Below are 15,166 nucleotides of genomic sequence, written 5' to 3'. Positions count from 1 at the left end.
AGCTTCTAAATCCCGTGCTCTTAATGGCACATGCAATTAAAGCAACATTCTGCGTATTCAGATACTTATAGCTATTAGGCTCCATCTAATATCACAGAATCAATATCTCCAGGGCAGAGATATAGTTATTGGTACTTTAAAAAAACGTTCCATGGTCATTCAAATGCTGCTGTTTAACAATTGGTATTTAGATACCAGTCATGTAGGCTACATATTCACATAACTTGGAGTTGGGAAATTGCCTATATTGTTGTTGTTTTTTTTGTCATCATGTATTCATCCATTCAGTATTAATAGAATACCCACTGTGTCTAAGACTCTACACCAGATGTTAAAAGGTCATAGAAAACAATTTAGTTCAAGAGCTTTATAGATAATAGTGAAGGTCTTTTATGTAAATAAATAATTTAGATAGGAAGTGATAAAAAGAAGGTTTATTAATGCAAATGAAGTGCTGTGAGTCTTCAGTGGAAGAAGAAATTATTTCCAGGGGTAGGACATTAGTGGGAAACAAATGTTGAGGTAGAAAAACTTCAGGGAGAGAGTGATGTTTGAAGTTCTGGTAAGATTTGGGAATATGAAGGGTATTTTTCACATGGTGTATATACTGATTAGTTGTCTACGGCTTTCTAACTTTGAAGAAGTAAGCTGCCATGCACAAGGGGTGATGAAGAGGGCCATGTGGCAAAGAATTGTGGATTGCCTCTAAGTGATGGGAGCAGCCCCTGCTGAGAGCCATCAGGGGAACAGGACTCTCAGTCCTACTACTGCAAGGAGATGAATCCTGCCAATAACATGAGGGAGGCTGGAAGCAGGTCCACCCCAGTTGGGCCTTCAGATGAGTTCCCATCCCAATTGACACCTTGATTGTAGCATCTCAGAGGATGTAGATTCCTGCCCCATAAAACTGTAAGATAATGAGTGTGTGTGTGTGTATGTGTGTGTGTGTGTGTGTGTGTGTGTGTGCTTTAAAGCCCCTACATTTTTGGAAATTTGTGATGCAACAATAGATACAGACTGTAGACTGGTAACAATACAGATTTATTTTCTTATTGAGGACTATTCACTTTTTTTGGTCTTGCCTTACTAAATAATACCATAATAAACATCTTAAATATATGTCCTTATGGACTAGAACTCTATTGTACAGATCAATTTGCAAGGCTGGAATTCTGAGTTAAAGATTATTTTTAAGCGGAGGCGGGAGAGGCTTCTGCCACTGCCACTGTGCTCTCTAGCCATGAGCCTGGCTTATTGCGAGAAGGACGTCTGACTGCCGGTTTAGAGATCAGGCCTGAGCCAGCAGTCAGACATCTCTCAGGGGCCCCAGACTGCAAAAGGGTACAGGCCGAGCTGAGGGACCCCTCCCCCCCAGTACATGAATTTTCATGCACCAGGCCTCTAGTTATATATAATTGTATTACTAATTCACAAAATTAGCTTTTGTTATGCACACCTATACTTTGTGCATATGTTTCACTTAAAAAATGAAAAGAATAATAAAAAAGATTATTTCTTAAAAAGATATTGCCAGATTCCTTCTAATGTGAAGTAACACTTCAATTTTCTATTAACAGTATGTGAGAGCATAATTTTCCTTACATCACAGCATTTAATAGGTGTTATCATTTCTTTGGCAGTTTTTGCCAGACATGTTGATAGAAAGCGGTTATCTCATCATGACTTTAATTTGCAGCTTAGTCTTAGTAAAAATGAGCAACTTTTCCATGTTGCTTGACTTTTTTGTTTTCATTTCTTAAAAATTAGCACTACTGGTCTTGTTGTTTCCAAGCACAGAGAATTAGAAATTGAGGATCAAACTAGAGGCACTTCTTTCCAATCCCTTTCAGAGCTCCCTTCACATCTTGGTTTCTCAGGCTGTAGATGAGCGGGTTTAACATGGGGATCACAATGCCGTAAAACACAGAAGCCATTTTTTCTTGTTCTCGAGACTCCTGGGACCCATGGTGCAGATACATGTAAGAGAGGGTCCCATAGAAAATGGTGACTGCTGTCAGGTGGGAGGCACAGGTGGAGAAGGCTTTTCTTCTCCCTGCAGCAGAAGATATCTTCAGGATGGCAGCCAGGATATATAGGTATGAGAAGATGACGACCGACACGGTGAACATCAAGTTAAACCCCACAAAGACGGTCAGGAACATGATGTTTAAATCAATGTTGGAGCATGAGAGAGCAAGAATTGGGGGTTCATCACAGAAAAAGTGGTTAATTTTATTGGATTTGCAAAAGTTCAGTGAGAAAGTAAGACTTGTATTTACGGAGGCATTTAGGAAACCCATGAGGTATGAGCCAACTAACAGTTGAATGCAGACTCTCTGGGTCATGACTACTGGATAGTGGAGTGGGTTACAGATGGCCACATAACGGTCCACTGCCATTGCAGCAAGGATATAGCAGTCGCTTGTTGCAAAAGTACCATAGACTAGTAATTGCACCATACATCCTATGAATGAGATGGATTGTTCTGTTTCTAAAAAGTTTTGCAACATCTTGGGAGTGATAGCAGAAGTGTAGCAGAGATCAACAAAGGCCAAGTGTTGGAGGAAAAAGTACATGGGGGTGTGAAGGCAGGAATTAGTCTTGATGAGTAGGATCATCCCAGTGTTACCCACGAGGGTGGTCACATAAATCACAAGAAATACTATGAAGAGGATATGCCAAGACGTGTGCTGCCCAGCAAATCCCAGAAGAATGAATTCAGTCACCTGAGTGCCATTGTTTTGTTCCATGACTAACAAAGACTAGGTATCACCTGAAAAGATACATAGAAAGAAACGCAGAGAAAGCTAAGATCATTGTGATCCTTGAATTAATTCTATAATTGCAAATGGTATAATAATTTGGCCTCATAGTGGGGTCAGAGAATATTTTCTATGACATAATTGACTTACATTTTAAAGGCTGAACTTTGACACCTGATTGAGATAATTTCATCTGCAGTTGGGAGAAATTGCCATGGACCAATAGCTGTATTCCCAGGGTGTAAATTGATTGGCATTTCATAAATATGTCAATTCTAGAACATACAAAACATACTTGTATTTAATTATATTTTCTTTTATGCCCTCACTATTTTTTCAATGTGCCTAAATACTAATCATTGCATCTGAGATCTTGATACACCTGTCAAGTTCCAACTTATTTCTATAGTCTGATTTTATCTTTTTCTCCTTCTTAGTGACTCTTTTCTGCAATCAAGCATTCATGGACACATGGAATCCTTTATGGATGTGTTATCAAAGTTTTTATGGCAAAGGATCATTTTCTTTTTAACACTTTCTGTCTGTTTTGGACCAATATTTTGTAAAAAGCTTCAAAAAGGTCTCAGCATTATTAAAAATCCTATAATAGTTTTAAATGTGCAAACTCATTTTCTATACTTATTTCATCATAGAGTGGAAACAGAGAGTCTTAAGACTGGTGCTGGTTCATGGACTACACATTGAGCAACATGCTGTATGATGTCCATCCATTATAATTTACCTATGTGCTTTCCTAGTGATGGACAACAGATTGCCTACAACTTGTCGGCACTGCAAATACCTCAGTGTGAAAATTTTTCTATAGTATAATCCTAGAAACAAAATTTTTGGGTCTGAGGGTATGCACACATTTAACTTAACGAAGTTTTCTTAGACCATTTCCCATAATGTATGCACCAAGTATGAACTCCTACTAATCATACATGGGGGTGAGGAGGTTCCTATCTCCTAAATTCCTGTGAACATTTTCTTAAAATAATATCTCATTTTTATAAGTTTTTCTCCCTTAATTGTAAGAGGACTTGACCATTATCTAGTATTCTTCTTAGAATATTGGGATTCTATTTTTTGTCAATTGCCTGTTCACATTTTTGGTCAATGTTTCTGTAAGTTGCCTCTTATTTTATTATTATATATTTTAAATTCTCACCTGATGATATTTTTCAATTGATTTTTAGAGAGAGAGTGGAAGAGCAAGAGGGAAAGACAGAGAAATATAGATGTGAAAGAAACACATTGATTGGTTGCCTCCTGCAGGAGCCCTAACCAGGGCTGGGGCCAGGGAGGAGCCTAGCAACCGAGGTATGTGCCCTTGACCGAAATTGAACCTGGGACCCTTTGGTCCACAGGCTGACGCTATATTCACTGAGCCAAACCAGCCAGGGCTAAGTTTCTTTTTAGATGTTCTTTGTCCCAGATTTTAATCTTTATTCCAGATTTGAATTTCTTGTTACCTGTTAACATGAGAAAGAGTTTCTTACAGTCTATCATCTGTTAATTTTGTCTATAATATGCTTTATGGAACTGAAAACCTTAAATTTGAACTAATAATTCATCATTTTTGCTTTATTATAGATTTTTTTTGAAAAAAAAAAAAATGGAATGAAGTTCATTCCATTCCCTTGTTTATTACCCCAGGAGACTAAAAAGCAATAATAAAAATTTTCCTTTCTATACTGGATTGCAGACACATTGTAATTCTTGCACTGTGAACACTTCATATCATGTACATAATTTGAAAAATATTACTATGTTTCTCAATATTTACTTTTTTTTAAAAAAAAAAGAAAGCAGGCTAACAGCACAAAGAGAGTAGTCTGTGTGTGTGTGTGTGTGTGTGTGTGTGTGTGTCTATGTGTGTGACTCTGTGTGTGCAAAATATTTAAATATTTTAAAAACCATTAAGTGATTTGACTTGTTATTTTAAAGCTTACTCACACAATACTTGGCTCAACTGTACTATGGGAAAATTTTACCAAACATTTATGGAACAACTAATTCTAATATACAATCTTTTCCCATAACTGGCAAAAGAGACTGTTCCCAATTCATTTTGTGGGGCTAATGCAATCTTGACAACAAAGTAAGTAAAATTTGAGAAAAGAAAATAGAAACCAATGTCACTTGTGAATATAGATGCAAATAGCTTAAAAATACACATCCACAATCAAATCCATCCCTGTATGAAAGAAATGATTGCTGGGGCCTCAAAGGAGTTTCCAGTGAACAGCTATTCACCTCTTTCTCAGGATTTGAACAAGTCGAGGAATAAAGATAGTGTCTATATGGAGACCATACTATCACGTTCAGCCACTTGGGGGAAGATTTACTTAGTCAAGTTTCTTGCTGTCAGTGAACAATATAACTAGACAGGCTTATTCACCTAGTTTTGGTGGCAGTGCCCGGGGAGACTTCTTGCACATTTTGGGGAAGTGCCTCTGGAATGCAGAGTAACATCGGCTTCAGCAGGCTGGCTAATCCCAAGAGGGAAAGGGCAGAGCAGAGCATGCCAGGTTGTTCTCAGGTTTGCCAGTCTGCCATGTTTACTCCACCTTGCTGGGAACTGAGGAAATAAAATGGGTAGAGGGTGCCTCAAATGACACAAATTTAGGTCTCTTTGCAAGAAAGAATCATCAGAAGCAGGAGAAAAGGTATTTTCCATCTGCAATCAAGACCAAGTTGTATACACTTTATGTTTCTTTCCAATTTAATATATAAATTCAAGGTCATTTCAATCAAATGCTTGAAAGAATTTTATGTGCACCTTCACAAACCTACAAAGTGTATATGGAGGAGAAAAGAGCTAAAATAATTGAGAGAATTTTAAAGGAAAACAAGGTGAGAACTTGTCCTACCAGATATCGGAAGTTACCATAAAGAAGTAATGCTGATACTATGTGGTATTAGTGTGAGGGAAGACACATTGATCAATACAACCGAGAAAAAGAAATTATAAAAAGACCCACAAATCTATAGAAGCTTAATGTCTGAACACAGTAAATGCACATCAGTGAATTATGGTCCATTAAGCTGTGGTGCTATAAATGCCTAACCATATGAAATTATAATATTGTACTCCTACTTTACATTTTACAAAAACCAATTCTAAATGGATTAAACATTTAAATTGTAAGACTTTGAGAGTAAAACAGAAGAATATATATGACTTAGATAGGCAAAAATGTCTAAACAAAACATGAATACACAAAACATAAAACACTGAAAATTCAACTATACCTAAATTTAAAACACAAACATTACATTAAAAAATACTGAATGTTGACTGGAAATTTACTCTGATAAATTTATTGCAACACATATAAATGTCAATGAATCAGTAGCCAGTATATAGAAATAATTTCTATAAGTTACCCCAAGAGAAAAATTCATAAAAGATAGGATCAGGATAATTATAGAAGAGAAAACCTAAATAGCCAATAGAAATGTGGAAATGTACACAACTCACTAGCAATCAGGTAATTGTATATTAATACTGTATTGAAATATAATTTTTTACTCAGTATAAAATGTAAAGTTTTGGTGAGATTGTAGGGTCACATATTAGCAGTCATGTTGGAATCAAATTTGGAATAATTAGTAAAATTGACTATATGCCTCCAGAATTTCCATTATAGGTCCATATACTAGAAAAAATTTCACCATGTAAATAATGACACATACATATAAGTATATGTATGACCATAGATATACACACACAAGAATGTTAATGACTCATTATAGAAAAATATCAACAAATCACTGAAAAGTCAGTCAATTGGTGTTGTAAGATATGTGAATCAATATCTCAAATGAAATGCTAAGTAATAAAAATCAAGTTGCAGAAGTGAGATGAGTGGTGGTTACATTATTTTAAGTGTGTTTTTATACACCTGAAATGTTGTGTAATAACAGAAATTCCTCACCAAGAAAAAAACCACATCATCAGTCCATCAGTCGAGGGCTCCTTTATTCTGATGTCAGAAATGCCAGGCGGAGCAGTAGCTCCATGGACAAGATGGTCAGTTTTAGAGAAGGATATGCCTTTAGTGATGGGAAATACAGCAAATCAAACCTGTGGTTGATGTACACAATCTGGTTCTTTCAAATATCTTGAGAAATGAACAAGAAATACCCTGTGATAACTTTGTGGTGATGAAAGAAGACACATTCTGTTTAATGCAACATTTGGTGAGGCTAAGGGCCAACACATTTGTGCAGTTTCCTCTTCAGGACAATTTGCAAATTAAAATAGATTACATTAAGTCTTTTCAAGGAGGCTTCCATCCAGTAGGTAAAAGCACTTGTCAGAGAAAGCTAGAATTGGCCATGGGTTCACTTAAACTAGGACCTGGATAGGGTAATGACATTTGCCATATCAATTTAATAATTTTGAATTGAAATAAAATGACATATTGGGATTCCTTTTTCAAGCGCTATGGAAAACCAGTACAAGGGACACCACACACACACACACACACACACACACACACACACACACACACAGAAGCATGCTCGCCAAGTGCCCAAGTATGTTGAACATGCTTAACTTAGCTTGAACCCGGTGCTTCTGAAGCTTTATTTATATTAAGCATTGTGCATTGGGAAGGACACAGACTGACCTGAACTTGAATAACGGTCCCATCACTTCATAGAAACAAAGGATGTACTTCCTTTTGGCCTCAGTTCCATCTCTATAAAATGGGATCACAGAATCACTTAGAAGGTAATGACTGTCATTGTAACACTATTTGCAATAGCAGGATTTTGTAAACAGAGTTAAATAAATCAGAGTAGGTTCTTATTATGGATCAATACATACTCCAAAAAGAATGAGATAATACTTGTATGGAAAGGAGCACATGTCATATTGTCAAATGAGCAAAGTAAGTTGCAGAATGATGCATTAAATGTGGACTCTTTTAATGGGTTAAAACTTTCACTCCCATGCTCTCTTTTTCTCATTTTCTTTATCTATGAAATGGTTATCCTTGGGTATGGGAATGGGGAGAGAATACCTTAAACTTATAAACTTCTTTGCCTTTTCTTTTAAAGTAGCTTAATTGTTTTAAAAAGGAAGAGGAAGAAGCAAAGTCTGCTTTGTAATGATATGACAAAGTGAGGTGATTTATGTAAACTTTCCGGCACAGGGCCAGGCATTGCGCGGGCACTCAAAATTGGTCATGATAACTCATGCAAATAATACACTAAAGACACATAATATCCATCCATCCATCCATCCATCCATCCATCCATCCATCCATCCATCCATCCAATCTTTCAATCATGTGTTCATTCATATCCTTCCCAGGCAACACTCAGCCAATTTAGTTCCCTCGCTCCATTTCCATTATGTCACCAGGGATAAAGTGATAATTCCTGGTCTTGTGGTGGAACTTGTTAGAACTTGGCCTCTGACCCAGTTGCTCCCCCATTTCCTGCACACGCTGGGATGATACATGGCTGCAGTTAACTTACATCAGAGTTGCCTCCAGATTCTCTTTCTGCAACTGGTGCAGGCTGACTCCCCACCAAGGTCTTTCTGTGTGTTTCCTTCTAATTGGGGGAGTTTATAGCTGGGGCCTAAGGGATCAAGACTTGCTCCCTTGAGAATCTGAAGTTCCTGGGACTGAGATGGGATTAGAATAAACAATGTTCAGTAGTTATTTTCTGCTGAAGAACATTTAAACTTCCTAGAGAGGATACATTTAATTTATGTTACTGTCATTAGGGACTGTGTGTGTGTGTGTTGCTTTCTTAAAGAGTAATTCATTTTAAAATTTCCCTGGTTTTGGATTAGGTTGAGCATCTTTTTATAGGTCTAAGAATCTGTGTTTTGGTCTAGAAAATGGATCTTAGCACCATAACCAGCAAAAAGCATCCTCTCTTAAAAAAAAGAAAAGAAATCCAAAGCGAATATAAATTGAAGGGCAGATGGTCCCTAGTGTGACAAAGAGAGTTACTACTATTTGGGCATATTTTATATTATCACCTTAACTATTGTTTATTTATTTATTTAAATAAAAAACTACTCTTGATTCTTTTTTCTAAAAATGTATATATAATTTAAAAAATCATCCTTGGATAAAGACAGCTTCTTCCAGTTGTGCCTTACATTACTTTCCACATTGCACTGGAACCTTTTTTAGAATGGAATAAGAGGAGAATGGACAGTGGATGAAAAAAACAAGTAAGTTTTGCCACTGTTGGTGAACACACATAAGGGATGGTGTATAGATTCTTTGCCTTTCAGCTTCTGTAGGTGCTTTCTTCTCCGTGTTATTCTTATTGGAATCTTTTATGATTGGTGCTATATCCGACCCCGCCCCCCCCGCGACCCCACCTTGTTTTAGACTAATATTTTCTATAAAGTCAGCCATCTTTGCTAACCTTTGATTTCAAATTTTGGTTGAAGAGTTAAGCATCTATCATAATGTCTTAGAGACAGTTGCTGGACCTAAAAAGCCCCTATAAAACATGAGCTGCTATAAGAACAGTTAGTTGTACTGGGCTGTAGCTGGTAGTTGTTTTTATTGTAGTGACCACAATCAAGTTTTCTGTGTGCATTCTCTGTTCATTCATTCAGCAAGCATTTAATGAGGATGTAATATAGTCCTGACAATTAATAGGTGCTGATTTTACAATAACGAGCAAAATACAAATTATCATTGTGTTTGTGAAGATTAAATTTGAGAGTTTCTCATATATACACTTACAGCAGTATGAATCATATCCTGATTAGGGTGTTACTTAAAACAATTTACTCTGGGCAGGAACATGGTGTGCTCAATTATAAAAATGGCCACAAATTCTTTCCTTCAATGCATCCACACCATTATAATGTGATGCTACAGATCTTTCCGACAAGCAGTGGAGTCAATTACTCCAACTCTTTTAAACTAGGTTGGTTGTGTGACTTGCTATGGTCAATGTGATATCAGCAAATGTCACAGAACACTCACCACTTAGATACTTCTGGCACTCAATGTTAGCAAATGATGCCCAAGCAAGACGAATTTATTCCTTATTGATTGTAGAGCTTCTTTTACTTCCTCATTTCATAGGTGGTAGATAAGAAGATTTAACATGAGAATTATAATGCCACAAAATATTGATGTTGCATTTTTCTATTCTGGAAACTCATTAGATCCATACTGTAAGTACATGTAAGAGAAGGCCTCAAAGAAAACTGAGAGCTGTTAGGCGGAAGACATCTATGGGGGAGTCCTTTTTTCTTCCTTTGTAGCACAAGGTAAGCCCAGGATGGTGGAAGATATGTTTGTACAAAAGATGAAGATCAACACAGTTGAAAATCAGTTTAACTGTAGCACAGATTAACAAACATTTCCACTAAATGTATTTTCAATAAAATTTTTTATTGAGATGATTGTAACTTCATGTAAAGTTGTAAGAAATAAACTAGAGAGATCCCTTGTATACTTTTCCAAGATTCCTCCTGTGAGTAGTTCCCCCCAAATGTCCATATCCAAATCCCTGGAATCTGTGAGCATGTTAGATTGCATGGCAAAGAGGAACTAAGGTTGCTAATCAGCAGAACTTGAGATGGAGAGACCACTCTGGATTTTACAAGAGTCCTTAGCATTAGAAGAGGAAAGCAGAAGAGTGAGGGTCACAGAGAAATTTGATGGTGCTGTGATGTTGGATTTGAAGATAAAGATGTAGGCTATAAACCAAGGAAGATAGGTAGCTTCTAGGAGCTAAAAAATAAAGGAAATGGATTCTTCCCTAGAACCCCCAGAAAATCAAGAGAGTAGATTTCCTCCCTAGAATTTTCCCAAAGGTACATAGCCCTTCTGACATCTTGATATAGAGACCCTTTTTGGATGCTGTCTTCCAGAACTGTAAGATAACAGATTCATGTTGTTTTAAGCTACTAAATTTGTTACAGCAGCAATGGAAAGTGAATACACCCCCAATGATAACATTTTGCAAAAGTATAGTATGATATCACAAACAGGATATTGACATTAATGCAATCTATTGATATTACTCAGATTTCTCCAGCTTTACTTATATACTCATTTGTGTGTGTGTTTGTGTTAAGTTCTATAAAATTTCATCACCTGTGTAGGTTCCTGTGTTCATGACCACAGTAAAAATACTGAATAGCTCCCACCACCAAAACTATAGGAGTACCTTGTATTGCCATTTTATAACCATCCCAACCACATCCTTTTCCTCCTCCACCCCTCATCCCTACCTCACTCCATACCTAAACTCAGGTAATCATTGAGCAACCCTCCATTTCTAAAATATCATCATTTCATGTTGTATAAATGAAATCATACAATATATAACTTTTGGGATTGACATTTTTCAGTCAGCATACTTCCCTGGGTATTTATTCAACTTGTTTGTTATGAGTATCAATAGTTTATTCATTTTTATTCTTGAGTGATTTTACTTTTTAGAAAGGTGTCCTCTTGATGGTTGAGCTTTGGGCTTCAACCATCATGGATATTTGCTTGGTCTTTATACTATGTTGGCCTCTAGCTACTCTTCCAGTTGCTTCTCTCAGACATCTGGGCTGCTATTCTGAGCTGGGAATGATCCTACATCTATATCCTTTTCTTTCCTTGGGAAAAAGGCCTCCCCTTTTTTGGGGGTGGGGGTTAGATGCCTCCTAAATCTTGTGCTAGAGATGGTATCTGATTGAGTTGTAGCTGTCCAGTGATTCTATAAATGTTTGAATTTGCAAATAAATAAATAAATAAATAAATAAATAAATAGATGTGTGAAGTGTTCATTCAGCCAAGAATAGGGTCCATATCTCCCTGTTCTCATCAGTCTAAGTTGGGCTCAAACAGCCTAAACCAGTGGTTGGCAAACTCATTAGTCAACAGAGCGGAATATCAACAGTACAACGATTGAAATTTCTTTTGAGAGCCAAATTTTTTAAACTTAAACTATATAGGTAGGCATATTGTTATTAACTTAATTAGGGTACTCCTAAGCTGGCCTTTGCTAAAAACGTCCTCAATTTGATTGAGGTACATTTGCTGAGGTCAACCCCTTCCAACTCTCCCATCCTCAACTCGTGCATGATTCTTCAAAATAGACTCGCCCAGGCTGAAAACCAACCTCTGCGCATGGGCCACGAAGTTTCAATCGTGCGTGCCCACACGTGGTATTTTGTGAAAGAGCCACACTCAAGGGGCCAAAGAGCCGCATGTGGCTCGCGAGCCGCGGTTTGCTGACCACTGGCCTAAACTGTAGCTGTTGATTTATGAAACAATGTACGATTATGCAACATCAGGCCATTACTTCTCTCTATGATGTCAGAAAGGAAGATTGTCTCTTGCAGACGTGATAACAAACCCAAATCATCTGTTTCTTCCTTCACATATGTCTCAGAAATTTCACTCCTATTGTCCATTTGTCACAGAGTTTATTTCCTTTTGGGATTTCTTTCATCTCAGTATTGAATGCGGAATACTAATGTGACACTCCACTTTGTGCCCTATTTCCAATTAGCCAGATAGAGTTCCTAACTTGTACTAAATTTTCCTCTGTTTTATTATTTTTCCCCTCCAGCTATGAGATACAATTGACAAAATTTATATATCTTTAAGGTATACAAGTTGATGTTTAGATATAAGTATACATTGTGGAGGGATCACCACAATGAAGCTCATTAACATATCCCTCACCTTACAGAGTCACCATTTCCTTCTTTCCTTTCTTCCTTCCTTCCTTCCTTCCTTCCTTCCTTCCTTCCTTCCTTCCTTCCTTCCTTCCTTCCTTCCTTTCTTCCTTTTCTCCTTCCTTCCTTTATGGTGACAGTGCTTAAAATTTACCCTTTGAGCAAATTTCAAACATATGATATAGAGTTTCAACTATAGTCACCATTAGTCTCCAATTTCTCCCTCTAGGGCCTCAGGATATCCTCTGTCTACCTTATGATGACCCCCCAGCTATTGTCCCTGGGCCTGATCTTTGAGATAATTGGACCTTCCTTGGACAGAAGATATCTTCCTTTAGAAAGAGAGTCTTTGCTGGGGAGATTCTGGTAATCTTACACTGACTTCAAATTATTTATCTTCTCTTAGAATTTAAGTAGGATAGCATATTTGAAAAAACATATCTTCATCTCTTGCCCAATTCTCCTATGCTGTTATTTAACAGTACATTGTTCTCATCAGTGCATTACACTGGCTGGTGTTATTTAAAGTGAAGCTTTCTCTTTCGTCTTGCTAGCATGGCATCTCGAGATTCATGTGGGAGTTTCCATCATTTACCTTCAACCTATCAACTAAAGCTTTTTTTTTTTTTAAAATCAACAGTCTATCTTCCTGATTCAATGGGCTCTTTGCTTCCCTTCAACTTTTCATTAAATTCCTATAGTTTAAAGTTATTCATTTGGACTAAAGTGATCAGGCATGCCTTTCATAAATGAATGACCATTGTTTAAGTTTTTAGATCTATTTACATTCTAGATTTTTTAAAAATATATTTTTATTGATTTTAGTGAGGAAGAGAGAGATAGAAACATCAGTGATGGGAGGGAATCATTGATTGGCTGCCTCCTGCATGCCCCCTACTGGGGATTGAGTCTGAAACCTGGGCATGTGCCTTTGACCGGAATTGAACCCTAGACCCTTCAGTCCATAGGCTGATGCTCTATCCACTGAGCCAAACCAGCTAGGGCCATTCTAGATTTTCTACCTCTAATGGAGACAGATATCAAAAGTGTTTCTAGAAGTTTCCTACTTTATGCAAGAAAGAGATACATTAAGAATAAAGTGGGCAACTAATATAAAAAATAAATCATAACATCATATAAAAATGTGTTTTCAAGTACTAGAGAATGTAACTAATAGGGGATTATTAGGTAGAAAGCATAATAGCCTAACACATATGGTGTTTTCAAATCAGTTTATTTTATATTTGGATTTATGCAATAATTGGGACAGAACATATGTGAAGCCTCTTTGTAGACAAGTTAGAGAACTTGTTAAAATGAATGGGGAATAATGAACTTGAGTTTTAAAATTAATTATATACAGCATTGGAATTTTCTGGTCTTTAAGAACATAGCCAAAATATTTGAAATAACTAAGTATTTTGCAAAGTCCATACACACTTCTTAATATTTTAAATAATTTAAATAAAGCCCTTCTTCATGGGTAGTATGAAATATGTTTCTAAAACTATACTTAAGGGAAAATTAGTCCCATGAGATGTTTAGATATTTTCCATATTCTAAGAACTTATCTATTGAAAGAGGTAGCATTGTTTTAAGTTGTGAATGTGTTTCCAATTTCAGAAACATTACATGGTGGTCAAACATCTCTACTGGATGTCTTGATGTGCTGAATTGGGGTCCAATCTAGAGGAACTTTTTCCCCATCACTTTTAGAGCTTCCTTTACTTCCTTATTCCTCAAACTATAGATCAGGGGGTTCAACATGGGAATCATAATGCCATAACATATAGAAGCCACTTTCATATTCTCCTGGAAATTGCTAGAATGAGGCTGTAGGTACATGTATGATAGGGTCCCATAGAAAATGGTGACTGTTGTCAAGTGGGAGGCACATGTGGAGAAGGCTTTTTTCCTCCCTGTGGTAGAAGACATCTTTAGGATGGCAACCATGATGGAGATGTAGGAAAAGATGACAACCAGCACAGTGGACATCAAGTTAAATCCCACAAAGACCGCGAGTAGCCTAATGTTGATGTCAGTGTTGGAGCATGAAAGGGCGAGGATTGGTGGAACATCACAAAAAAAGTGATTGATGGCATTGGACTTGCAGAAGGACAATGAAAATGTAAAACCTGTGTGCACAGAAGCATTTAGGGAGCCCATGACGTATGAGCCAGCTACCAAATGGATGTAGACTCTTCGGGACATGACAATGGGATAGTGAAGTGGGTTACAGATGGCCACATAACGGTCCACTGCCATAGCCGCCAGGAGGTAACAGTCACTGGTGGCGAATGTTGCGTAAACCAATAATTGCATAACACAGCCCCTGAATGATATTGATATATTTTCTACTATGAAGTTCTGCAGCATCTTGGGAGTGATAGCAGAGGTATAGCAGATATCAACGAAAGCCAAATGTTGTAGGAAGAAGTACATGGGTGTTCGAAGTCTGGAATCTGTCTTGATGAGCAGAATCATTCCGATATTACCCACCATAGAGGTCACATAGATGACCAGAAATACAACGAAGAGAGCATACCGAAACTTGTGTTGGGCACCAAATCCCAGAAGAAAGAACTCAGTCACTTCAGTGCTATTTTCTTGTGTCATGGCTAGAAAGGACCAAGAGGAGAATAAAGAAAAGAAGGGACATGTTTAGGACTTATTGAAAGAAGAAAGCCTCTTGCATTTCATGTCACATTTTTTTTTTTTTGTA

The 15,166-nt window shown here is 37.1% G+C and overlaps 2 protein-coding genes across 2 annotated transcripts; both read right to left on the bottom strand.

Annotated features, from left to right (window-relative positions):
* Positions 1–1,820: 1,820 nt before the first annotated feature.
* Positions 1,821–2,750, bottom strand: LOC139017938 (putative olfactory receptor 5AK3). The gene has a single exon (XM_070426552.1). The coding sequence runs from the start codon at positions 2,748–2,750 to the stop codon at positions 1,821–1,823; it is 930 nt and encodes a 309-aa protein (XP_070282653.1).
* Positions 2,751–14,130: 11,380 nt separating this feature from the next.
* LOC139017937 (putative olfactory receptor 5AK3) lies at positions 14,131–15,060 on the bottom strand. The gene has a single exon (XM_070426551.1). The coding sequence runs from the start codon at positions 15,058–15,060 to the stop codon at positions 14,131–14,133; it is 930 nt and encodes a 309-aa protein (XP_070282652.1).
* Positions 15,061–15,166: the final 106 nt, after the last annotated feature.

This window comes from Myotis yumanensis, unplaced genomic scaffold, assembly GCF_028538775.1.
Source record: "Myotis yumanensis isolate MYYU_CA2020_CCGP unplaced genomic scaffold, mMyoYum1.0.hap1 SCAF_10, whole genome shotgun sequence".
Taxonomy (NCBI): Eukaryota; Metazoa; Chordata; class Mammalia; order Chiroptera; family Vespertilionidae; genus Myotis; species Myotis yumanensis.
The sequence above is the reverse complement of the archived record's forward strand: the minus strand, read 5'-3'. Positions and strand labels throughout refer to the sequence as shown.